This window comes from Megascapheus bottae, chromosome 17 (assembly GCF_031878675.1).
Source record: "Megascapheus bottae isolate mThoBot1 chromosome 17, mThoBot2.hap1, whole genome shotgun sequence".
Classification (NCBI taxonomy): Eukaryota; Metazoa; Chordata; class Mammalia; order Rodentia; family Geomyidae; genus Megascapheus; species Megascapheus bottae.
In genome coordinates, this window is record NC_143525.1 from 11,205,576 (window position 1) to 11,230,013 (window position 24,438).

The 24,438-nt window shown below is 51.6% G+C and overlaps 2 protein-coding genes and 7 non-coding genes across 11 annotated transcripts in view; 5 read left to right on the forward strand and 4 right to left on the reverse strand.

The window, feature by feature from the left end:
* Positions 1-94: 94 nt before the first annotated feature.
* Positions 95-168, forward strand: Trnat-agu (transfer RNA threonine (anticodon AGU)). The gene has a single exon. It is a non-coding gene; the product is annotated as a tRNA-Thr (tRNA).
* Positions 169-495: 327 nt separating this feature from the next.
* Trnas-cga (transfer RNA serine (anticodon CGA)) lies at positions 496-577 on the forward strand. Its single transcript has one exon. It is a non-coding gene; the product is annotated as a tRNA-Ser (tRNA).
* Positions 578-6,502: 5,925 nt separating this feature from the next.
* On the reverse strand, positions 6,503-6,573 carry Trnag-gcc (transfer RNA glycine (anticodon GCC)). Its single transcript has one exon. It is a non-coding gene; the product is annotated as a tRNA-Gly (tRNA).
* Positions 6,574-6,686: 113 nt separating this feature from the next.
* On the forward strand, positions 6,687-11,674 carry Hes7 (hes family bHLH transcription factor 7). Of its 3 annotated transcripts, XM_090351589.1 has the most exons (5): positions 6,687-6,798; positions 7,187-7,252; positions 9,438-9,533; positions 10,010-10,097; positions 10,416-11,674. In XM_090351589.1, the coding sequence occupies exons 3-5, from the start codon at positions 9,438-9,440 to the stop codon at positions 10,865-10,867; spliced, it is 636 nt and encodes a 211-aa protein (XP_090207715.1). In that variant the 5' UTR covers positions 6,687-6,798; positions 7,187-7,252; the 3' UTR covers positions 10,868-11,674. The 3 variants fall into 3 exon arrangements, with proteins under 3 accessions (XP_090207715.1, XP_090207714.1, XP_090207716.1); XM_090351588.1 differs by lacking the exons at positions 6,687-6,798; positions 7,187-7,252 and adding an exon at positions 8,627-8,668; XM_090351590.1 differs by lacking the exons at positions 6,687-6,798; positions 7,187-7,252 and adding an exon at positions 8,997-9,066.
* On the reverse strand, positions 11,409-11,495 carry Trnar-ucu (transfer RNA arginine (anticodon UCU)). The gene is given in 2 exon segments: positions 11,409-11,444; positions 11,459-11,495. It is a non-coding gene; the product is annotated as a tRNA-Arg (tRNA).
* Positions 11,675-12,005: 331 nt separating the features above from the next.
* On the forward strand, positions 12,006-12,087 carry Trnal-uag (transfer RNA leucine (anticodon UAG)). The gene has a single exon. It is a non-coding gene; the product is annotated as a tRNA-Leu (tRNA).
* A 533-nt stretch (positions 12,088-12,620) lies between these two features.
* Trnaq-cug (transfer RNA glutamine (anticodon CUG)) lies at positions 12,621-12,692 on the reverse strand. Its single transcript has one exon. It is a non-coding gene; the product is annotated as a tRNA-Gln (tRNA).
* Positions 12,693-13,131: 439 nt separating this feature from the next.
* Positions 13,132-13,204, reverse strand: Trnak-uuu (transfer RNA lysine (anticodon UUU)). Its single transcript has one exon. It is a non-coding gene; the product is annotated as a tRNA-Lys (tRNA).
* A 649-nt stretch (positions 13,205-13,853) lies between these two features.
* Aloxe3 (arachidonate epidermal lipoxygenase 3) overlaps positions 13,854-24,438 on the forward strand; it is a 29,305-nt gene continuing 18,720 nt past the window's right edge. Inside the window, exons 1-7 of the mRNA XM_090349607.1 lie at positions 13,854-14,471; positions 15,029-15,233; positions 16,676-16,757; positions 19,653-19,772; positions 20,076-20,201; positions 23,123-23,226; positions 23,757-23,929. Of these exons, the coding sequence (XP_090205733.1) occupies positions 14,325-14,471; positions 15,029-15,233; positions 16,676-16,757; positions 19,653-19,772; positions 20,076-20,201; positions 23,123-23,226; positions 23,757-23,929 (957 nt within the window). The 5' untranslated portion in view covers positions 13,854-14,324. The remainder of the gene's footprint in view (positions 14,472-15,028; positions 15,234-16,675; positions 16,758-19,652; positions 19,773-20,075; positions 20,202-23,122; positions 23,227-23,756; positions 23,930-24,438) is intronic.

A 24,438-nucleotide genomic window follows, 5' to 3' on the forward strand; every position in this document is an offset into this window, starting at 1 on the left:
GGGACGCGGCGGGGCTCAGCGGGCGCTCCCTGAAGTCTGGTCACCGGCACCAAGTCACAGCTGATCTAAGTTGGGGTCGAGCACCTCCTCCACTGGCGCCGTGGCTTAGCTGGTTAAAGCGCCTGTCTAGTAAACAGGAGATCCTGGGTTCGAATCCCAGCGGTGCCTAGGGCAGTTGTATATTATTGCTGAGACTCAACGTTTAGGTCGCCCCAGCTGTAAGATTCTTGTTTGAGCCTCCATCCATCCCTGTGCACTTTTAATGTGCATGTGGGAGCGCGCTCGTTCAGTCGGGGACGAGGCGGGGCGACGGGGTTCGGATGGTGGGGCTCGTTTTGTGGCTCTCGCGGAAAGGTGGAATCCTCGAAGCGGAGGCCGCCGTCGGGCCGCGGCCCCGGGCAGGCCAGCGCGCTCGGCGAAGCAGGGAGGGTGGGGCAGCCGGAGGCGGGCGCCGGGATCGGCAGCAATAGTTGCGCAGGACCCAGGCCACACGCGGCTGTGATGGCCGAGTGGTTAAGGCGTTGGACTCGAAATCCAATGGGGTCTCCCCGCGCAGGTTCGAATCCTGCTCACAGCGTCGGTGGTTTTGTCGCTGGAAATCGAGGGAGCCTATTGTTTTCTCGTCTTGTCTGACTTCGGGGAAGCACAGGTGGTGGAGCCGACCGCGGGCCCTGCGCCCGGGACCGGCTCGCCAGCGCCCTCTCGCGGGCTGCGGCCCTGCAGAAGCCGTTCATTCAAACCCAAGCTGCCCTCCACCTTCAGCTTGCGGACCTCACGACCGCACCTGTCTACCACCTACCCGGGTCCCTTACTACAGACCCTTCCACTGAACGATGAGTAATTCCATTAAGTTAGGGCCAACCTCTACGCCCACCAGATTTCCTACTCCCTTTACCCTGTTCAAGGACTTTATCCTTTTCTCTGTACCATCAAATTTTCCTTTGCTGGAAGAAGGAAAATATGCCTATCTTAGCCTACATTGTAATTTCTCTCATTTTGAATAACCAACCAGTCTGCTGCTAATGATTGGACTGTGTCCTTCCCTCGTTCCTGTGCTGGAAACAATCCCTCCACTTACATGTTGATGGAGACGTCCTGTGAGCTGGATAAAGGCATAAGAGCTTTGCTCCCATGATGCTAGCTGAAGGAGGAGATGAGTCCAGCCAGCGAGCTTGTGCTTGCTCTTCTCAGAGTGCGCTCTGCCACGTTAAGGTTAAGATTCTATCGGGTTATTCTAGCATAATGACTCCTAAATAAATTTCTGTGTGTGTGTGTGTGTGTGTGTGTGTGTGTGTGTGTGTGCACACCAGTCTTGGGACTCAAACTCAGGGCCTGAGGTCTCTGAGCTTCTTTTCTCAAAGCTAGTGTGTTACTCCTTCAGCTACACCTCCACTTTTGGCTTTTTAGTGACTCATTAAAGAGTGTCATGGGTTTTCTTGCCTTGGCTGGCATTGAACCATTATCCTCAAATCTCAGCCTCCTAAGTAGCTAGGATTACAGGCATGAGCTGCTAGCATTAAACTTCTGTTCTTTATAAATTATCTGGTCTGTGGTATTTGAGTTATAACTATTTAGGGAAAAGGCCAGAAAAACAAAGTGACATGCTATAACATTTCTCTGCTCCTCTGTACAACAAGCGCAAGTTATATTTACTGTCTCTGGATTTGAACCCCCTCCAACTAGGCATCTCTGTCCCCATCAGAGCCAAACTTGGCACAGTGAATCAAACCTGTACTTCTACTCAGACCCTGCATTCAAGCCTTAGTACTTGCCCACATGTGTGCACATGCACACACACACACACACACACACACACACACACACACATACACAGAGCCACCTTATTGGGTGTTAGTGGCTCATGCCTGTAATCCTAGCTACTCAGGAAATTGAGATCTGAAGATTGAGGTTCAAAGCCAGACCGGGCAGGAAAGTCTATGTAATGCTTATTTCCAATTAATTGCCAAAAAGCAAGCAGTAGACCTGTGGCTCAAGTATAAAGCACTAGCCTTGTGCAAAACAGCTCAGAGAGGGTGTGTGCAGGCCCTGAGTTCAAGCTTCAGGACTGGCACATACATACAAAGGCTTAATTTTCAGCTTCTGGAGGTTTTACAGTTTGGAGGGGCTTCCGTCTCCCTTAGTCTTCCTGGATTTGTGATTACACCTCTATTATTCAGTTTTCCCACCAAAGACAAATGAGGAAGGCGGGACCAGGAGAGCTTGGCTCATATTGTTCAACACTTGGATTCTTTCCTTGGTCCTCTTCCTTCTTAATCCCTTAACTCTCAGGACCCAGCATTCTAGGAACTTCCCTACCTAGGTAGGGGAGGAGGAGGGGGAGGGAGGGATCCCAGAAAGCCAGTCTTTTCTTTGAAGAACTAATGGAGGAGGAGCAAAACCTTGGAACTTACATGTGGGCAGCTGTCACCTCTGGACAAGGGAAGCAAGGACAGTTTACCAGTTGTGTGTGTGTATGTGGGGGGGTCTTTGTCTCTTCCTGTGCCAGTCAAGGCTCTGCTAGCCTTGAGACATGAGCTTTCTTCTCCCAAACCATAGTGTGGCTCACTGTTAAGAGGTTAGCCAAGAGGATGCTGGGTTCTCGGATGCCCATAACATGCCATGAGGCCACTGTGTACATGGATGAAATCGTGCACGATATAGAGACATGTAAGTCATGTGGAGAGCCCTGCTGGCACACTTAGATCCAGGCATGCTGGGAATAATGGCAGAACTATCCTCAGACTACATGTGCAGGGCAGCCACAAGCTAGAGAAAATCACCCAGCCTCTCCTACTGCTTACTGTCACTCGGAAGAGGCAGCTCTAGGTTATGAAGGCTTGAAGATTCTATGGAATTTTAAAGAAAAAAAATGAAATTGGGGACTGGGAGTTTGGCCTAGTGGTAGAGTGCTTGCCTAGCATGCATGAAGACTGGGGTTTGAGTCCTTGTTACCATATACACAGAAAGCCGGAAGTGGTGCTGTGGCTCAAGTGGTAGAGCTCTAGCCTTGAGAAAGTCCAAGGACAGTGCTCAGGCCCTGAGTTCAAGCCCCAGGACTGGCAAAAAAAGATATTGGACACATTACATGTATATATAAGGAAACAACACTGAAACAATTTACACGTTTTATTTAATCTTAAAATGTCTATAGCCATGCCCACCTCATGGGGAGAGTTCATCAGAGTGGAAACTGTACAACACTGGGGTTAGACTATGGAATGCCTGTAGAGTTTATGCAAGCATATAGTCCTATGAACACAATGCTGGATCCTACTTTCTGTGTGTGTGTGTGTGTGTGTGTGTGTGTGTGTAGTAGGGGGTCTGTATAAGTCAGAAACCCTGTATTTCTTAGCTTCATAGTATCCTGGCTGGCTTGTGCACTTGGTAACTGGTGGTATTATATCTTACATAGGCTCTTGGCTGCTTAGAAAAATCTCTTCTCACTCAGGCACTCGTGCCTCATGCCTGTAATCCTAGCTACTTAGGAGGTGGGGACCTGAGAATCATGGTACAAAGCCAGCCTGGGCACTAAAAGGTCAGAATTGGAGTTGTGGGTCAAGTGGCAGAGTGAAAATGTTGAACAAAAAAGCTCAAGACTGTACCCAGACCAGTACTTTCTACTTTTTTTTTTTTTTTTTGCCAGTCCTGGGCTTGAGCACTGTCCTTGGACTTTTTCAAGGCTAGCACTCTACCACTTGGGCCTCAGCACCACTTCTGGCTTTTTTCTATGTGTGTGGTACAGAGGAATCAAACCTGGGTCTTCATGCATGCTAGGCAAGCACCCTACCACTAGGCCAAACTCCAGGCCCCCACTTTCTACTTTTTTGTTGTTGTTGTTGTTGGTCATGGGGCTTGGACTCTGGGCTTGGGCGCTGTTCCAGAACTCTTTAGCTCAAGGCTACTACCCTACCCCTTGAGCCACAGCTCCGCTTCCACTTTTCTAGTGGTTAACTGGAGATCAGAGTCTCACGGTTTTAGTGCCCAGACTAGCTTTGAACCAAGATACTCAGATCTCAGCCTCCTGAGTAGCTAGGATTATAGGTGTGAGCCACTTTTTCTACTTTTCAAGATAACTATTTCACACCTTTCTCCTCAAATTACCTATAGCATGTGTGTGCACGCGTGCACACACCAATACTGAGGCTTGAAGTTAAAGAGCTGTCCTTTGGCTTTTTTTGCTTAAGACTGGCACTCTACCACTTGAGCCACAGAACCACTCCTGGCTTTTTGGTGGTTAAGTCTCATGGTCTTTCCTATTCCAGCTGGTATTGAGCCTCAATCAGATCTCAGCCTTTAGAGAAGCTATGATTTTAGGCAGTTTTAGCACTTTCTCTGGCTGACAAGAAGGGTGAGTGGATAGGGAAGATCCTCTCCTATCGTGTGTTGGGATGACAGGGGTATGGTGCGGGAAGAATTACTTCTCTTGGGTTGTTTCCCTTTCTTAATGGATCAAGCCAGGATGCCAAGACCAAGTACTGGCCTTGACCTTCAGTGCCTAGGATAGGACAACAGGTGACTAAGCTCAGCTCAGGAGTGATGATGATGATGATGATGATGATGATGATGATGATGATTATGATATCGACTGGAGTGCTGAAGATAAACCCATGAGCTTAGACATATTAGCAAAGTGCTCTGCGGATAAACTACACCTCCAGTCTCCAAAGTGATATCTATCTATCTATATATATATACACACATATATATTTTTTTTGGGGGGGGGAATGCATCACGGGGCTTGAACTTGCCTGGGCGCTGTCCCTGTCCCTGAGCTCTTCAGCTCAAGGCTACCACCCTACCCTTGAGCCAAGCCCCACTTATCATTTTCTAGAGGTTATCTTGGAGATAAGAGTCTCAGGTCCTTTTGTGCTCAGGGTGGCTTTGAACCTTGATCCTCAGATTCCAGCCTCCTGAGTAGCTAGGATTACAGGCGTGAGCCACTGGCAACCAGCTTCCAAAGTGATTTTCTTAAAGTGGAATCTGAAAATAGAGCCTTCCTGATGAAGAGTCTTCACAAGTTTCCCATTGCGCTTAGACTAACCCCCAAAATCCAGAAGAACATTCAAGGCTGGGTGAAATGGTCCCTTTATATCTCCATTACTCCATTTTTTTTCTCTCTCTCCTAGGTTCACTGCTCCTTTTTTGCTAGTTTTCACCAGCAAAAGCCTTTTGCTACCTCAGGGTCTTTATAAATGCTTCTGCCTGGGCTCATGGCTGACCCACACTGAGCATTTATCACCTCTTCACAGAGGTCAAGAGTAAGGCGGTACTTCACTCTCAAGTGATTGCCACCGTGCATTGTCATACACCCCTTCCCACAGCATTGCAACCATCTGAAACTATCCTATATGATTTCTTGCTTTCTGGATTCTTTTTCCTGTCTTTCCCATCCCTGGAAAACCCAGACCCAATGTCACCCCGAGTTCTAAACAACAGTACGCAGATAGACGCATATAGCTGGGGAGTGGATAAATAAATGCCTCCACCGCGCATGCGCACACAGACATCTCTAGATGCCACCCCTGTTATTTTTTAAATTTTAAATTAATTAATTCATTAAAGAAAGTTTCCTTCTGAGGCCAGTGTCATAGCTTCGAGTCTAGACCTGGACTCAGATGACCCCGGGTGAAAGGGCCAGGACCAGAACCCAGAGACGCCACCCAGCCTCAGCGGAGCGGAGCCCGGAGGCGGGGCAGCGAGGGGCGGGGCGGAAGAGAGCGGGGAAGCCAGGCCCCGATCCGGGAGATCCGGGCTGCGGGTGCGGCTCGCCGGAGGCCGCGGCAGGTGGTGGCGCGCCCCGCCCTCTCCCGTCCCCCCCTCGCCCGCCACCCGCCGGCGCGTGCGGGATCAAAGCCCCGGGAAGGGGGCGTGGCGGGGAGGCGTCGGCCCCCGGGGCGCCAGCGGGCGGGGAGCGTCCCCGGGGCTGCGGGCCGGAGCGTGGGAGCGCAGGGAAGAGATCCCCCGGCCGTGACAGAGACCCGGAGAGACCCGGGGAGAGGACGAGACCCGAGAGGCTGGAGCCGCGGACCCCAAGCCGGGCCGCTGGAGGCGAAGACGCAGTTGCGGGAACCCCAAGCTGGAGAGAGGGAAAAAGAGCCTGGAGGGCCCCGGGGCCTTGGGGAGGAAGAGGGCGGAAAGAAGCGGGGTTGGAGGGAGGAGAATGGGAGGGCTCGCCTCGCACCCGCGGGGGCCCCCCGCGGAGGGGATCCCGGAGCCCCGTCCTTTCTCAGGGTCACGCCTGTGCAGGGACGGCCCAGGGCGGGAGGGAGGGGTGTGGAGGCTTCGGGACCCCCGAGCCGGGAGAAGGGGCATGAGAGGAAACCGAATCACAAGTTCTCACCCGAAACTTTGAACTCTGAGACGAGTCAAATGTCAGAATTTGTTAGGTAGAAATGACTAAACAAAAGATGAAAATAATAATTAATAATAATAATAACGTTTATGCCTGTTTACTGCTTTGCCTGTGTCCTTTTTTGGGAAAGAATACTAAAAAGCAAGTATGTGCATTGGCCGGGAATCGAACCCGGGCCTCCCGCGTGGCAGGCGAGAATTCTACCACTGAACCACCAATGCAGACGGAACTGTGTCTTGTTATTTTTCTATCTGAGTGTCTCAGAGGCGGCGGCAAGCCGGTCGACGCTTGGAAGGAGTGGCCGGGAGCGGTTGACGTAGGTGGAGCGCCAGGTCATTCTTGATCCGGCCTGGATCCGGCCACCGGGTCATAAAGCTACTCCATATGGCTAGGGGCGGCCCCACACCCGGGTGCGAACAGCCCCGGGCCCCGAGCCTCGCGTGCAGGTGAGAAAAACTCTACTCGAGACCAGGTTCCCAAGGAGGGGGGCCGCGGGGCTGCGGGGCCACACATCTGTGGTCCCATTTGGCCGAGGTAGGGAGAGGTGGGATTTGCTGGGGGGGGGGGCGGGGGTCGTGGTTCCAAATGGGAGCATCCTTCTCCAGGTCTGGGCCCCTCCGCTTGGGATTTGACTACACACCCTCTGCAGAGGAAAAAAAAAGAAAAAAGAAAAAGAAGGAAAAAAAAACCACCCTAAGATATGCAGGGCTTGGAGGAGGCCCGCACACGTCTACGACCTCCCAGCTACCTCCGTCGGAGTTGGTTACCCTCGCTCCGTGCCTTCCTTCCCGCCAGCATTCCTGTTTTCATTAAATTTCGGATTTATCTTCTCAGGCACTTCCTCCTGAGATCTCCAAGACTCCATCCTTTGCAGAGAGAGTCGTGTGCTCTTGGTGTGAGGTGGGTATGGACCACCCCCCCTTCTTGGACCCCCTTTTTCTTATTTCTTTGGGGGAAATCATTCTTCTTTTCTCTGCTACAATCACGGTGTGTGTGTGTGTGTGTGTGTGTGTGTGTGTGTAATTTCAGAAGTAAGTACTTCGGGCATAGTGCAAGCTGTCTCATCAGTTACCGCTCTAAATGTTTCCCTCCCCTCCTATCCCTCTTGAACACTTACTAGTTCAATTGTTTTATAAGGAGCATTGACTATAATGAATGCATTTGCTCACTAAATTTAGTTTTAGACTAAATGCTTGTGAGTAAAAAGATCTCTCCACTCTTATGTATGCTTGAAAGACTTGACCTTTCTTCCTCTGGCCATTCTCCATGCCGTCTTGGCTCATTCTGCTTCTATACTAGCTACTTAATGACACATCCTTTTTACTAGATCTGCAGGGACTCTCAGCCTCTCCCACAGGTCTCAGATAAGAACTGGCGCAGCCTAGAACAGTAGACAGGTGTGTGTGTGGGGGGGGGGTAAAACTGATGGGGGGGGGAGGCACTGATCAAGATGCAGTGTGCTCCTAAAATGACATACTGAATTGAAATCCCTTTGTCCAGCTACTTAATCAGAGCTTGGGTGAGGATGGCCAATTCCTGTAATAATCTTAGCTACACAGGAAGTTTAGGCCTGAGGAGTATGGTTTCAAAGCCTGCCCAGATGGGAAAGTCAGTGACTCTTCTCCAATAAATTGCCAAAAACTCCAAGTGGCTCAAGTGGTAGAGTACTAGCCTGGAACACAACAGGGTGAAACAGCACACACACACACACACACACACACACACACACACACACACACACAATTATGTGTGGATTTAGATCGGTTTCTTCTCCACTGCCAGGCAGAACACCAGTTGAGTCAGAATCTGCCCACACACTGGGATTGCTGAGTCCGGAGAGAAATTGAGGGGAGACACAGAATATGGAGTGTAGAAAGCTCAAGATGCCAACTTTTAACTTCAGTGTTTGTGGAGCCTCCACGAACGCTGCCATTCTAGAACTCTGAATTTCATCCCTAAATCACTTCAACTCCCTCACTTCCGACTACCCCCCACCCCTTCTCCAGCTCGCCGGGTCCCGCCTCATTATACAGCCTTATGGTCCTCCAGCCAGCCGGGGCCCCACGCCTCTCGCTTCCCACACTCCTGGGCCAGCTCCTTCTCCGCCCCCTTTCACTCCTCGTCCTTCCGGGAGCCTCGTGTCGGGGTCTCGGCCCGGCAGCAGCCAGGTGCAGAAAGGGGCGGGACCGTGCCCTCTCCCTCCTACCCTGGCGAGGCAGGATATAAGGATGCAGGCAGGCAGGGACCCGGTCCACGCCAGGGTCCGGAGGAACAATGGTTACCCGGGATCGAGCTGAGAATAGGGACGGCCCCAAGGTGAGGGGCTGGCGGGCAAGGAGCCGAGGGCCCCCCCCCCCGTCCCAGGACCTGAGCCCTGACACTGGGGGGGTGGGGGTAAGCCTGGTGCCAGGCAGGGGAAAAGAGGGGGGCTCACGGCGGCGGGGGGGATCTAAGCAGCCTGGAGTTGGGGGAGTTGGCTGCAAAGTAGGAAGCAAAGGGCAGAGTCCGAGCAGGCCCCGCGTGGGCGGAAGCCGGGCCCGGGGTTGAGTAACCGGGGTCAACGCCTCTGGGCTTGGAGGGGCCAAGCGCGGGGAGCACGGGGCCTCAGCGCTCTCGGACCGTGAGCCAGTCTCCAGGAGAAGACCCCGAGGCCGGGGGCCGGGGGCTCGGACCTCTGAGAGCTGCGGGCGATTTTAGGGGAGCCACGGACAAGGGTGACCACCTGGACGAGTTGGCGGGAGGAGAAGAAACGTGGCGGCCGAGCTAGGCCTGTCGCCTTCTTCACCGAGGGCTGCCAACTCCGAGCCTGGCACTGTCCTGCCCACTTGCCTAGGCTCAGAGAGGGACCCCAAGTTCTCGGACGAGACGCAGAGAGGGAAGGAGGACGGGAGGCAGAGAGGAGAACGGAGACGATCGGACCCGAGGGCAGGGGGTCAGGAGCGGAGAGGGATCGAGTGCGCCGGGCCCCAGGCAGGTGGTGGGGCCGGGGCGCGCGGCGGCTCTCGCCGCGTGGGGTCCGGGCGCCGGCGCGGCCGCGCTGAGTGTCGGTCGGGTCGGCCTGCTTTCCCTTTCCCGCTGGTCACAGATGCTGAAGCCGCTGGTGGAGAAGCGGCGGCGGGACCGCATCAACCGCAGCCTGGAAGAGCTGAGGCTGCTGCTGCTGGAGCGGACCCGGGACCAGGTCAGTCCCTCCTCCGGCCTCGGCCCCCCAGCCTCCGTCCCCGCGTCTCAGGGAGTGTGTGCGTGCGTGTGTGTGTGTGTGACAACCCCGGCCCCATCGCGCGTCCTTGGAGTCTCATCCTAGACCCCTTTAGCTCTCAGCTCTTCGTCTCCCCGTGGGTCTGCAAGTTTCCCATCTGGCTCTATAAATGTCGCTCCAGAGTGGGTCGGCCTCACCCTTTGGGTCTCTTAAGTGTCCCCTCCCCCACCCATCAGCTTTTGCCGGTATTTTTCCCTCCCCGGGTTCCATCCTGTGGGGTTGGGCAGTTGCGTCTCACTCCACACGCGGCCGCGCGTTCTGCGGGCAGCGCGCAAGTGCGTCCCGGGCCCCCCTCCCCAGCCCCCGTATCTGGCCCTCCCTCCCTTCTTCCCCCTGCCACTTCCCCCCTGTCTCCCCACCCCTTTCTGTCTTTGCGCCCCCTCCCCTCCCGCCTGTAGAACCTCCGGAACCCGAAGCTGGAGAAAGCTGAGATACTGGAGTTCGCCGTGGGCTACTTGAGGGAGCGAAGCCGGGTGGAGCCCCCGGGTATAGCGCGGCGGTGGGGCTGCGGAGGGAGGCAGGGGGGGGACCCCTGGAGGATCGGGCCGGGAAAGCTGGGGGGCGGGCCCCGCGGTGGGTGGAGGGTTGGGGGGGTCGGTAGGCTGGGTTCCCAGGCTTGGGTACTAACACCTGCGCGTGTCTGTCTCTGTCTCCTCCGTCTCCCCACCTCGATCCATCCATCCGGCTTCCTGCCTCTGTTTGACCTCGGTAATCTCCGCGCCCCGCCCCTTCCCTGACCCCTGCTGGGCCCCCGCCCTGCCCACCGGTCCTCCCCGCCGGCTGCACCCGCCGCGGCGGCTTCAGGGGTTCCCCGATCCCCAACCCAGGACGCCGAGGCGCTCGCCAGCTGCTACTTGTCCGGCTTCCGCGAGTGCCTGCTTCGCTTGGTGGCTTTTGCGCAAGATGCCAGCCCGGCTGCCCGCGCCCAGCTTTACTCCGCGCTGCACGGCTATCTGCGCCCCAAACCGCCCCGGCCCGAGCCGCTCGATCTAAGGCCTCCAGCGCCACGCCCAACGCTGGACCCCGCCGCACCAGCCCACGGCCAGGCGCTGCACCAGCGCCCCCCAGCGCACCAGGGCTCCCCCAGCCCGCGCTGCGCCTGGTCCCCCTCCCACGGCTCCCCTCGCGCCCGGGATTCCGGCGCTCCAGCGCCCCTCACCGGACTGCTGCCGCCGCCACCTCCGCCTTACAGACAAGACGGGGCGCCCAAGGCCCCGCCTCTCCCTCCGCCCGCTTTCTGGAGACCTTGGCCCTGAGCTTTGGAGGGGACGGGGGCAGAGGCTGGGGAGGGGTAGAGACTCCAGCCCGAGGGCAGCGGAGGGACCTGGGCGTCAGGGCGAGGTGTTGGGGAGGGCGGCGGGGCGCGCGGGCTCAGCGCGCGGGTGAGATGTGGTCTATATTAGAGTATCTATATAAATATATATTTCCCTGGTTCCTGTCCCCTTTCCCTACGCCACGACCCTATGTCTAGGATTGTACCCTCTATCCCAGGCCGGTCCCGGTCCCTTCCCGAGTCCCTAGGGCATGGAATAAAGTGGTTATTCGATCCCCGTGTGTCCCCGAGCCAGGGGCCTGCCTTTATCTTGGCGTCCACGCCCACTTCCTTTTCCCCTTCTGTCGCCCACTTCTAGTCCAGCACTCCACGGGCCTAGTCTTGGGGCATCCAGGTAAGTAACGAAGAGAAGGGAGCGGAGATGAAACCAAGTGGAAAGCATTAGAGCTAGGGGTAGGGAGAAGGGATGCGGTTCTTAGTCAAACGCCGTTCAAGGGAACAAAACAAAAAAAAAATAATAAAACCGACTCTGGTGGGATTCGAACCCACAACCTTTGAATCGCTCTTTCGTCACTAGAAGTCCAATGCGCTATCCATTGCGCCACAGAGCCACCTGGTGGGCCGCGGCGTCTCGAAGCTTACTGGTACTAGCCTGGAAAAGGGGCAGGGCCGGGGAGCGTTTGCGTACAAATTGGGCGGGGCATACCCGGAGCGCCAGATTAGGGTCTTGAGGAAAGCTGCTGGGAGCCGGGTGGAAGGACGAGCTTGCAGTGGTGCGAGGAACGAGGAAGGGGAGCACCCGATCCGGAGCGCGCGAGCGAGCGAGCGAGCGCCAAGCTCTGGCCGCCCGCTTGGGAAGCGCCACCGGGCCTGGCGCGCGCCGCTTCCAGATACGATCTCACCAAATAAAGGTGTTTTGTTGCAATGGTCTGTGTGCTGCTGCTTGCTTTGGCTCGGGTCTTGTGACTTCGGGAACTTACTGCGCGGTGTCGGAGTTCGCGGTTTTCTTTTAAAAAATGCGGGAAAGAAAAGGAGTAGAAATCTGATTAAAATGGTTTTTAACTCCAACTTTTTGCTTCTACTCTCTTAGGAAGAGAGCATGGACCGGCGCTCTGCATGCAGGTAGCGTGGCCGAGCGGTCTAAGGCGCTGGATTTAGGCTCCAGTCTCTCCGGAGGCGTGGGTTCGAATCCCACCGCTGCCAGGCCAGAGTTTTTCTCCTAAGCAAAGTTAATGAATTTAATTGGTGACTTCTCTACCTGTGACTTTAAGCAAAAGGCTCTTAGTTTTATGAGCACCATTGAACCAGATCATAGAACACAGTATTTGTGCATGTGTCTCAATCCAGATAAACTAGATCTATGATGTAATAAGGCAAGCAACCAAAGCAGGTTTTAGGATTTATTTTTTAAATACCTATTTCCATTTTAAACATGTCTACAAATATTTTTATCTCTCAAAATTCTCTTCCTGGGAAGTGCGGTTATAACTCCAGGAGTAAGGCGTTTTGTTTGCCTTGAGCTGCAGAGCTCAGGGGCATCGCTCAGGCCCAGAGTTCAAACCCCATGACCCACCAAAAAATAAACTCTCCTTTAGGGTCTGCTATAAACTACAACAACCCATGATCAGTATTTTTTAAAAAAAATTCTAGCTTTTATTCCATTGATCATATTCTCTGGTATTATTAGCGAACAGTAAGGTAGAAAATCAAATGTTACTATCTATAAAGAAAAGCTAAGGTTCCACCGAGATTTGAACTCGGATCGCTGGATTCAGAGTCCAGAGTGCTAACCATTACACCATGGAACCCGACGCATGCAGCGCCTTTCGGCAATTCTATACATTACTGTATATTTTCCTTTGCCTGCACTCCTCCCCCTATAGCTCGTCCTTTTTAGAAAACGGAACAACTGCTGCTGTATGTTGTAGACACCATTACTGAGCACCTGAAATCTGAATTCCTTTTTATTATTGGCTACTGAGGCTGAAAGTTATACAAAAGAGAAAAATTCACTCAGATACTAATTTTAAAATACTACAATTTCAAATAAAATCCTACTGGATTAAGTATGACGGTATTAACTTTACCTATTTTTACTCTTTAATATGGTTACTAGAAAATCTAAACTAGTGACTATAACTCCAAATTTTTCTCCGCTCGTCATTCTTGAAACTACGTCTGTGACTCAATTCAACTTCTTTTCAAAAGGGAAATGCATCTTGTGGCTCCCCAAAGGAAAAACACAATCGCCCGAACAGGGACTTGAACCCTGGACCCTCAGATTAAAAGTCTGATGCTCTACCGACTGAGCTATCCGGGCTCTGCAGTTTCCCGTTCTCCCTTCTGTAAAAAAGGACTCTATGAACGGGCCTGCGGCTTCATGGAACCGAGAACGAACCGTGCTCGCGCGGAAGACTGCAGAGAAACCTTCCGGAGGAAGCGGGTAGAGCTGGTAGCGTCCCCGCGCAGGCGGGAGCCCTGCGGTGCCGCGTCTCGCCACCGGGGGCCGCTGCGGGCTACGAGCTTCCCCGCCTACAAGTTCTTCCCAGGTCCCGGAGACCCAGATCAGATCCCGGAGTCGGGCTTCGGGGCTCCCGCCCACGGTCCCGCGGTGGCAGCGAGGACCGAGGGGGGAGCGAGCGCCTCGCGGGGCCTTCTGGTGCTATATGTAGGACGCTGCTTTGTTCATCTGATGGGCCCTAGTCCTAGGGAGAAACTAAGTTTGGGAGAAACCAAGCTCGGGGCGATCTGGGCGGGTGGAGGGCGGGGGGTGAGTGGGGAGGGTGGCGGGGATTTGTTCTTTACCGCCCTCCCTGAGCTGCGATGCGGTGTAACTCACTCACCTGTGGCTGTGGTCACCTGTGGTCTATGACCTTCTGCAGCTCATCGGTGTATAGGGTGGCTCACATGCGTGAGTCACAGGTAGGAATTCAATGCTCTGCGCTGTTCTGATTGGGAGGCTGAAGGAAAGGGTCGGGGGCAATTGAGGAATGGGTGAGCAGGAGCCCCTTGGCATCAGTTAGGCTCCTTGGCAGACAGAGGAACAGTGTCCCCATTACACAGGCGTCACCTATCTCCATTTGGTCCCTCCCTTCCTTCCTCACTGGACCCATACTCATCTGGGTGAGCCACCCAGAGGGACCGGCTGTGTCAGAGGCGCAAACAGGTATTAGGCCGCCAGACTGTGGGCGGAGGAGAGAGGAAGCCGGAGTGGGGAGTTTGGGAAAGAGAGAGAGAGAGAGAGAGAGAGGGAAAAAAAAAGAAGAGAGACAGACACAGAGAGAGGGCCAGGAGTATCCCAGAGACAGCTGGGCCCTTCCTCAGACCTACCCGTCTCCTGGCCCTCCATCAAGTGGTTTGTTTGTTCTGCCTGGCTTGCCACTTACCAGCTCCAGGCCAGCGGCGGCTGTGTGTGTCCAGCATCCTACCACCGTGCCATCATGGCAGTGTACCGCCTCTGTGTGACTACTGGCTCCTACCTGAAGGCTGGCACAATGGACAACATATATGCCACGCTGGTGGGCACGTGTGGTGAGAGCCCCAAGCAGAGGCTGGATCGAGTGGGCAGGGACTTTGCCAAGGGATCGGTGAGTACCAGGGTGGCAGGTGGAACTTCTCAGGGGCAGGACACACACGGGGGGGGGGGGAGACGCTGGCGGAGGGGAGGGTCATTCTGGGTGGACTAATCAAATCCCACGAAACTTAGAATGCTTGCTGGGGCCTCCTTTGTGGCCCCCTGACCTTTCTGGGGGCGGGGTGGGATGATAAACCTACCCAAGCAGGGCTGTGCAGAGGAACCTCGGGAGTTTGGCTGGCTTCTCGGCTCCTCCCATTACTGGTGGTAGGCGTTGGTCTAGTCTCTTTCTCCCTGAGCCTGGTTTCTTCTTCTTTGGAGGGAATCTGCTTGCCTTTTTCACCAGCCCCTCTAGTGTTGTGTCCTATACAAGGTGTTCTGCTGGCCCAGGAAGCTAGGAAATTCCAGCACCATAGTTACATATTTGGGGTGTTATCTGGTTCTGTTTGGAAGAATGATTGCCTTTTTCCCATTCATACAATTTGCTTACATAGCTTAGCAGAGAGGCATCAATGCACTTTGCAATGGCCTCTGGTTGCTTCTTGCCTCTCACTTACTTGCTCTCCCCAGGTAAAGAAATATAAGGTGCGCTGTCCAGCAGAGCTGGGAGAACTCTTGCTGCTGCGCTTAGACAAGGAGCGCTATGCCTTCTTCGGCAAGGATTCCTGGTACTGCAGCCAAGTCAGTGTCACGACACCGGATGGCACTGTTGTCCCCTTTCCCTGCTATCAGTGGATTGAAGGCTACAGCACCATGGAGCTGCGGCCAGGAACAGGTGGGCCCAGGGGAGGGGCTGTGCAGAACTGCAGAGATGGCTTTTGGAATTGGTGTGTGTGTGTGGGGGGGAGGGTGTTTCACAGTGGCTAGAGTTAGATATGTTCTGAAAAATGGTGCCACTAAAGCCTGAAACACAAGGGCTTCTGGGCAACATTTACTACTGAGGAGGCCCTGCAGATGGGCGCAGTTTTGCAATACATGGGCATACCAAACCTTCTGCTTTCCACAGTCTCCCATTGCCTAACCCCACAGTGAATTCTTCTGGGGCTCATAGGAGGATCAATCTATCTGCAAGCAGGATTTTCATGGGTGGAAAAGCTTAGAATATTTAGCTACTTGTACTGGACAGGCCTTGTTAAGCCTTGTCACTTAATTCAAGCCCTATCACTTATTTCTGGCTTTTCTTTCCTTTTTTTTTTTTTATGTGGGCCATTCTGGAACTTGAACTTACAGCTTGGGTACTATCATTTTTCTTTCAAGAGCTGAGAGTCTAGTATTTAAGCCATAGCTCCATTTCCAGCTTTTTGGATGGTGAATTTAGGATAAGAGTGTTACAGACTTTTCTGCCTGGGCTGGCTTTTGAACTAAGATCCTTGATCTCAGTCCTCCAGATAGCTAGGATTATAGGCATAAGCCACTGGTACCTTGTTCACTTTGACTTTTTTTTAGTGGGGTTCCAGGCCCTAGGAGGTGAGTTACGATCTCTTGTTGAATTTAGGTGTCTTTTCAAGGATGCTAAGCCTGACCACCTTGTTCCTTCTAGCCACATGTTGAGATGAGTGTCAGGGATAAGAGATGGATATTCAAGGTCAAGGGACAGCAAGAAACATTACCCCACAGCCAATAGTGAGCTTCTAATTGACCTGATTATCAGACCCCACTGATCAGCACAGTACAAAACATCTTTGTTCATCCGTTGTTATCAGCAGTATTTTGTTGTTGCTGTTGTCAGTCCTGGGGCTTGAACTCAGGGCCAGGACCTGCCATTGAGCTTCTTTTGCTCAAGGGTAGCACTCTATCACTTGAGCTACAGTGCCACTTCCAGCTTTCTCTGTGTATGTGGTACTGAAGAATTGAATCCAGGGCTTCATGCATGCTAGGCAAGCACTCTACCATTAGGCCACACTCTCAGCCCATGTCTGTCTGTCTGTCTGTCTGTCTATCTGTCTATCTTTCTCTTTCTGGTGGTTAATTGGTGATAAGAGTCTCATGCACTTTTCTTCCAAGGCTGTCTTCAAATTGTGATTTGCAGGTTTTAGCCTCTCAAGTAGCTAGGATTTCAGGTGATAAATGCACAGAGGACTTGGAGGTACCATCAGGCAGCTCACGTGGCAATGGATAGATTTTGAGCGTCAGGGCTAGGGAGTTCAGGCAATATTTGCCCAAAGGGATATTATTTGAAAAGCGATTGATATGAAGATTAATGTTCATTTCCCACAGCGAGAACTATTTGTCACGACTCCCTTCCTCTCCTTCTGGATCATAGAAAACGGGAAATCCAGGCCCGACAAGAATGCTACCGGTAAGGCCGGTGTCATCGGACTGCTTTCTCCATCTTTGTGCTGTCCTTAGTCTTAGTTTGCTCCTAACTGTGACCTTAGTTCCAACCTTGGTAGACCCAACTCTGATCAAGGCTCTGGTTTTTTTCTCGGGATGGGGGTGGGGGAGCCTGAACTTTGGGCCTGGGTACTATCAAGGATAATAATCTACCTCTTGAGCGACAGCACCACTTTTGGCTTTTTCTTTCTTTCTTTCCATCTTAATTTTCTTTCTTTCTTTCTTTCTTGATGGGTCATGGGGCTTGTACTCTGGGTCTGGCCTCAAACCAAAACCACCATCCTAGATCTCAGCCTCCTCAAAAGCTAGGATGACAAGCACCTGGCTCATCTTTTTTTTCTTTCTTTTTTTTTTTTTTTTGGTCGGTTATGGGACTTAGACTCTGGGCCTGGGTGCTATCCCTGAGCTCTTCAGCTCAAGGTTACTGCCCTACCCCTTGAGCCACACCCTTACTTCCCCTTTACTAGTGATTGAGTCTCACGGTCTTTAGTGCCTGGGCTGGCTTTGAACTGTGATCCTTAGATCGCAGCCTCCTGAGTAGCTAGGATTACAGGCATGAGCCACAGAGTCCAGCTACTTCTGGCTTTTTCTGAGTAGTTTATTGGAGCTAAGAGTCTTATAGGCTTTCCTGCCTGGGCTGTCTTCGAATGCAATCCTCAGATCTCAGTCTCTTGAATAGCCACTGGTACCTGGCTAGGACTCTCTTTTAAACCTAATCTCTTCTAATACTAATAGTATGTCTGGACCCCAAATACCAGTATCAATAAGCTGTAACTCAGGGGTAGAGCTCTTGCCTAACATGCACCTGCCTTGGGTTTGATCTCCAACACCAAAGCCTAATCAACAACAAAAAATGGGCTGAAGGTGTGGCTAAAGTGGCACAAACCTGGGAAGCATAGGCCCTGAGTTCAAACCCTGGTATCAGAAAAAATGTCCAATAACATGCCAATTTATATGCAACCTCCAACTGTCTTGAATATAATCTAGTTTTCAATCTCATTATAAAAAATTACCTTCACGTTGGGCCAGGAGTTTGGCCTAATGGTAAAAGTGTTTGCCTAGCGTGTACGAAGACTCGGGTTGGACTCCTTGGTATCGTATACATAGAAAAAGCAGGAAGTGGTGCTGTGGCTCAAGTGGTAGGGCTCTAACCTTGAGAAATCACAAGGACAGTGCTCAGGCTCTGAGAACTGGCAAAAAAAAAAAGTTTTATGTTGTTCTCAAATGCTACCCTGGCGTTTAAGGATGTAGCTAGTTCTTAGCTTGCACACAGCTTTAGAATTTGATCCCCAGAATAAAAGAGATAAAGCAAGTGAAGGGGGAGGGGTGGAGAAGAGAGGAGAAAGAGAGAGAAAAAGAGAGAATGGAGCTATCTTGATCTGACGTCCAATGCCTTTATGGAGAAAATCCAATTGTTGTCACCTACAATGAAACTGGAGTTTTAATCTGTAGTTGTGTGTGTGTGTGTGTGTGTGTGTGTGTGCTGTGAGGCTTGAACTCTGGTCCTGGATTGAGTCTCTGTGCTCTTCAGCTCAAGGCTAGTGCTCTACCACCTTGAGCACTTCCAGTTTTCTAGTGGTTAATTGGAGATAAGATCTCATGGACTTTTTGCTCCAGCTGGCTTTAAACCAAGATCCTCAGATCTCAGCCTCCTGAGTAGCTAGCATTACATGCATGAGCCACCAGCACTGGACCAAGGACTCATCTCCAACTAAGTACCAAAAAGCCAGAAGTGGAGTTGTGACTGAAAAACAGCACCTACGCCTGGAGTTCAAATCCCAGTACTGGCACATACACACAAAAATCTAAGACTTTTGTTTATTACAAGCATGGACTGACAGGTTCTTTTTGGTGTTGTTTGTTTTGTTTTTTTTTTTGTGGGAGGGAATAATGGGGAATGAGGAGGCAGCGGTACTGGGAATTGAATTCAGGATCTTACATTGTAAGTACTTTACCAATTGAACCACGCTTCCAGTGCCTTTTGCATTGCTGATTTAATTAATTGAGTTTTTGGTTCCAGGACTGGGGTTTGAACTAAGGGTCTTGACCTTTTTTTTTTTTTCTTTTTGGTAGATCACGGGGCTTGAACTCTGGGCCTGGGCACTTTCCCTGGCTCTTCAGCTCAAGGCTACCACCATAGGGTCTTGTACTCTTGTTTCTCTTTTTTGCTCAGGGCTGGCACTCAATCACTTGAGCCATAGCTCTACCTTCTAGCTTTTTGCTGGTTAATTGAAGATAAGAGTCTCACTGACTTTTCAGCACAGACTGGCTTTGAACCATAATTCTCATATCTCAACCTCCTAAGTAACCAGGATCACAGGTGTGAGCCTGGCCACACTGACTCTGTGTGTTGTGTGTGTGTGTGTACTATAGCCTGAATTCAGAGTCTGGACACTGTCCTTTAGCTTTTTCACTGAAGGACAGTGCTCTACTTCTTGAGCCACAGCTCTACTTCTGGCATTCTGATATTTTGATAGTTAATAGGATATGTGAGTCTCACAGACTTTTTCTGCCTGGATTGGCTTGGAACCGTGATCTTCAGATCTCACCTTCTGAGTAGCTGAGATCGCATGCGTGAATCACCAGCACCGGACCTCACATAGGTTATTTTTGCAGGAGAATCTCAATGCAAGCAGGCTTAGACTACAATAATCCTTCTTGTGCTTTCTAGCGTCACTGGGGATAGAGGCACAAAGCCCTGTGCACACCTATTGGTTGACATAGAGCCTCTGGAACTTTTATGCCTAAACTAGTCTTGATCTGAGGTCCCCTAATCTCTTCTTCCCAAGTAGCTAGGAGTAGTGGCTTGAACTCTGGGTCCTGGCCTTCAGCTGCGGCTTCTACTTGTTTCTCTGGACAGTTGGAAGATCTATGCCCCTGGCTTCCCTCGGATGGTGGATGTCAGCAGCTTTGAAGAGATGGAGTCAGATAGGAACTTCGCTTTGACCAAGACAGCACCTTGTGTGGATGAGGGTGACAGGTGAGGAGTGCTGGGGGAGGAGGCAAGGCTCTGCTGGGAGGGTGGGACCCCGCAGCCTGGGAGGAGTCAGCGTCTAGAACAAGCGTCGTTTCACTCAAGGGTCAGGACAGAGGAAGACCAGGGATGGGCCTGAGAGGGTCTAGCAGAGAGGACACTGGAGGTTGACTCAAGTTTGGAGCTAAAAGGGCAGGAGAGAAACCATGAATAAGGGGAGACTGGGGGACTCGATGGAGGGGAGGACTGAAGGGGAATGGAATGCATTGACTGGTTTCCATCTATTGTTTCCTTCCTCTGCGTCTCCAGCCCTGGGAATCGGTACCTGCCTGGCATGCCCATGAAAATTGATATCCCATCTCTGCTCCACATGGAGCCCAACATTCGCTACTCAGCTACCAAGACGGCCTCGCTGATCTTCAATGCCCTCCCTGCGTGAGGCCACTGCTCTCCCCACTCTCCTGTTCTCTGTCCCTGATGTCTTCCCAGTGCCTCTCTCTGTTCCCAGTCTCCCTCCCACCAGAGCTTCATCAGGCTTCCCCTTTTTCAGTCTCTGAGTCTTTCTGCCTTCCTTGCTCCTGTCAGGACAGCACCAGTCCCGGGGACCATTGGCAGGACCAGGTTGAGTGGGACAGAGGGGATTTGCCTTAAAGCTGCAAGAAAGTGAAACCTGGGGCTGGGAGCAGGACCTAGTTAGTGGTAGAGTGCTTCACTAGCATGCACGAAGGCCTGGGTTGGGTTCCTAGTACCACATACACACAAAAAGCCGGAAGTGGCTCTGTGGCTCGAGTGGTAGAGCTCTAGCCTTGAGAAAGCCCAATGACAGTGCCCAGGCCCTGAGTTTAAGCTCCAGGACTGGATGGGGGGATGGTTCTAAGCCATTTTCTCACTCACATTTATTCCTACATCCTTGGTTTTGAGGAGAATGAAGTGAAATAGCACCAAGCACAAAACAATCTCTTCATTAATAGTCCTTAATAGTAGTACTCTATTCTCTTTCTTTCTTTCTTTCTTTCTTTCTTTCTTTCTTTCTTTCTTTCTTTCTTTCTTTCTTTCTTTCTTTTTTTGCTAGTCCTGAGGCTTGAACTCAGGGCCTGGGCGCTGTCCTTAAGCTTCTTCTGCCCAAGGCTAGCACTCTACCTCTTGGCCATAGTGCTATTTCCAGCTTTTTCTGAGTAGTTTATTGGAGCTAAGAGTCCCACGGATTTGAACAGTGATCCTCAGGTTTTACAGGCACCCACCATGGACTCATGAGCTACTGGCACCCAGCTATTTGCTGAGATGGTCTTTGGCTGAGCAGAATTAGCAGCTAGTAATGGTCACTGATAATTAAAGTCACTAGTTGGGGCTCTAAGTGTGGTACGTCAGAGAGAGGAATCTAGTTAATCCTTCTAGGTGCCTGGGGAGCAAAAAGGTCAGCTAGTCAAAGGGGGCTTGTAGGGAGAGAGATGAGACTGAAGCAGGCAAGAGAGAAGAGATGAGAGCTGGGAATGTGGCTTAGTGGTAGAGTGCTTGCTTAGCATGCATGAAGCCCTGGGTTCAATTCCTCAGTACCTCATACACAGAAAAAGCCAGAAGTGGTGCTGTGGCTCAAGTGGTAGAGTCCTAGTCTTGAGCAAAAAGAAGCTCAGGGATAGTACCCAGGCCCTGGGTTCAAGCCCCAGGACTGCACACACACACACACACACACACACACACACACACACACACACACAGACAGGGATAGAGACAGACAGACAGACAGAGACAGAGAAGAGTTGAGGGGGCAGTAGATAGGTCCTATCCAAATCCAGGTTGGGGACAGTGAATCAGTTGCCCTGGTAGGAGTGGGAGACTCCCCTGGCTATCTTAGTAGGAGCTCCAGGTGGAGGCCTAGAAGAAGCCAGGACACAAGCTGGACCCTTCTCTCTGGGATCTCTGTGTCCAGGATAATTCTTTTTCTTTTTGTGCTGCTGCCAGGGCTCAAACTCAGGGCCTGAGTGTTCTCCCTGAGTATTTTGCTCAAGGATAGCCCTCTACCACTTGAGCTACTTCCAGCGTTTTGATTGTCAATTGTAGGTAGGAGCCTCATGGACTTTCCTGTGGGGTTGGCTTCAAACCATGCGCTTCAGATCTCAGCCTTCTGAGTAGCTAGGATTACAGGCAGAAACTACTTCCAGTCAGCTTCAGGGTAATTCTTGGAGGGAAGAACAAGTTGAAGAAGCACAGAAAAATGGAGTGGGACAATCCCATGTGTTTATGATTGGTGAAGTGTGCAAACAGCTGAAAGTGGCTCAGGCTTCAGGACAAAAACCCAGAGAGGGGCCTGGGCAGGGCTGCAGGGCTGGAAGAACATCGAGGCTGATGGGGGAATTTCATGGTCTAGCCAGGCTTGGCAGATGACGCTTTCATATTTAAGGCAGAGGATGAGCTAGGTAAAGCCTGGGATAATATAGACACTTGGAGAAAGCAAGTCAAAACCCCGGAGAGCCAGGAGTTTGGCCTAGTTGGTAGAGTACTTTCCTAGCATGCGTGAAGATGCAGGTTCGATTCTTTGGTACCACATACATAGAAAAATCTGGAAGTAGTGCTGTGGCTCAAGTGGCAGAGCACTAACCTTGAGAAAGCCCAAGGGCAGTTCCTAGGCCCTAAATTCAAGCCCCAGGACAGGCAAAAGAAAAAAAAAAAGAGTCATTCTTTTTTGGCCATGAGTTTGGACTAGTGGTAAGAGTGCTTGCCTAGCGTGCACGAAGATCTGAGTTTGATTCTTTGGTACCACATACACAGAAGAAGCCATTAATGGTACAAGGACAGTGTTCATGCCCTGAGTTCAAGCCCTGGGACTGGAAAAAAAAAACAAAAACAAAAACAAAGAAAGAAACAAAAACCAGAGAAGCTAGGTGCCAAGTGGCTTTTGTCGGTATACCTGTATTTCTAGGAGGCTGAGATCTGAGGATCATGGTTCAAAGCTGGCCTAGGAAGGAAAGTCTGAGATATTCTTATTTATAATTAGCCAGGAAAAAAGCCCGAAATGGAGGTGTGGCTCAAGTGGGAGAGTGAAAAAAGCTAAAGGATCAGAGCCCAAGTCCTGAGTTTAAGCCTTATCTTGGCACAAATGAAACATACAACAAAACTAATACCTACCTCTCCCCACACAAAGACAAACCCAGTGAGGTGGCCTATTTGCACTGAGGGGGTCTGGGGTTCCACCCTTACATACCCATGTAGTTACTTGTCTTGGGATGGCTGCATTTGTACCCCGAGGCTGTAGAGCTTCCATTGGTCATGAGACTTTTCTATTCTTGGGACTAACCTTTCCAGTTCTCTCCAGAGAGAAGCCCATGGTCTCCCCACTCTCACCTTCCCCTCCTCATCAGGTCCTTGGGCATGAAGATTCGAGGGCTGCTAGATCGCAAGGGCTCCTGGAAGAAGCTGGATGACATTCGGAACATCTTCTGGTGTCACAAGACCTTCACTTCTGGTGGGCAGAGCTGGGCAGCGCTGGCCTAGTCTCCCCTTTCCTCCTGCTCATAGCCCTTCAGAGTTGAGATTCCAGCTCCTGTCCAGTGCTCCTGGAGAGTTCTCCCAGGGATTCGAGTGGGAGGGGCTTGGGTTTCATTTGGGTCCCAGTTTTTCTCTCTGAAAAGCAGGCATTTCCTCAGAGGAGGAGGTGATAATATGGAGGTGAAGGTAGGCGCATTCTGTTTACACAGAAGAAGCTCATTGTCCTTTACCAAGTCCTGATCCTGTTCAGGTGCATGGGACTCACTTCTCTATTCCTTATCACCAGATGTTCTGGATTTGGGGTCAGAATGGCATAGGTTCAAATCCCTGCATTGTCACTTAGATTGACAAGTGACCCAACATGGGCTAGGATTCAATTGACTATGTGGTTTTTTATCTACTTCATATATTGTGCCTGAGAGGAAGATGCAAGTCACAGAAGTAGGCAAAGGGCTGGACAGGACAGGTATCTAGGAAGAACTTTCCAGACCTTCTCTTGTCCCCTAGAGTATGTCACAGAGCACTGGTGTGAAGATTACTTCTTTGGATACCAGTACCTGAATGGTGTCAATCCTGTCATGCTCCATTGTCTCTCCAGCTTGCCAAGCAAGCTGCCAGTCACCAATGACATGGTGGCTTCTCTGCTGGGACCAGGCACCTGCCTACAGACGGAGCTGGAGGTGGGTGATGCACACAGCAGTGGGCTTGATTGGTGGTGCCTGAGTTGCAGTTGTATGGACAGAGTAAGGCCTATGGCTTTCAGTCTCTGGAAAGCATTGGCACTCTCTCTCTCTCTCTCCTTTCCTCCCTTTGCCCTTTTACCTCTCTCCTTCTCTCCAATAAACTACTCTTATCTACATAAACTATTAAAAAAAAAACAACAACCCTGAAGCTACCAAGTGGAGTTGCCAGCTACTCAAGAGGCTGAGATCTGATGATCGTGGCTCAAAGCCAGTCCAGGCAGGAAAGTCTGTGAGACTCTGACCTCCAATAAACTACTCAGAAAAAGCCAGAAGTGGTGCTGTAGCTCAAGTGGTAGAGTGCTAGCCTTGATAGCACTCTTGATAATGGGACTTCCACAGTCCCAGATGTAGAGGCGGCTGTGGGGCAGGCCAATGAGAGGGCAGCCTGATGTATCAGGAATGATCTTGAAGGGCAAGGAGCTCTGATGGTGCAGAAATAGTGGATG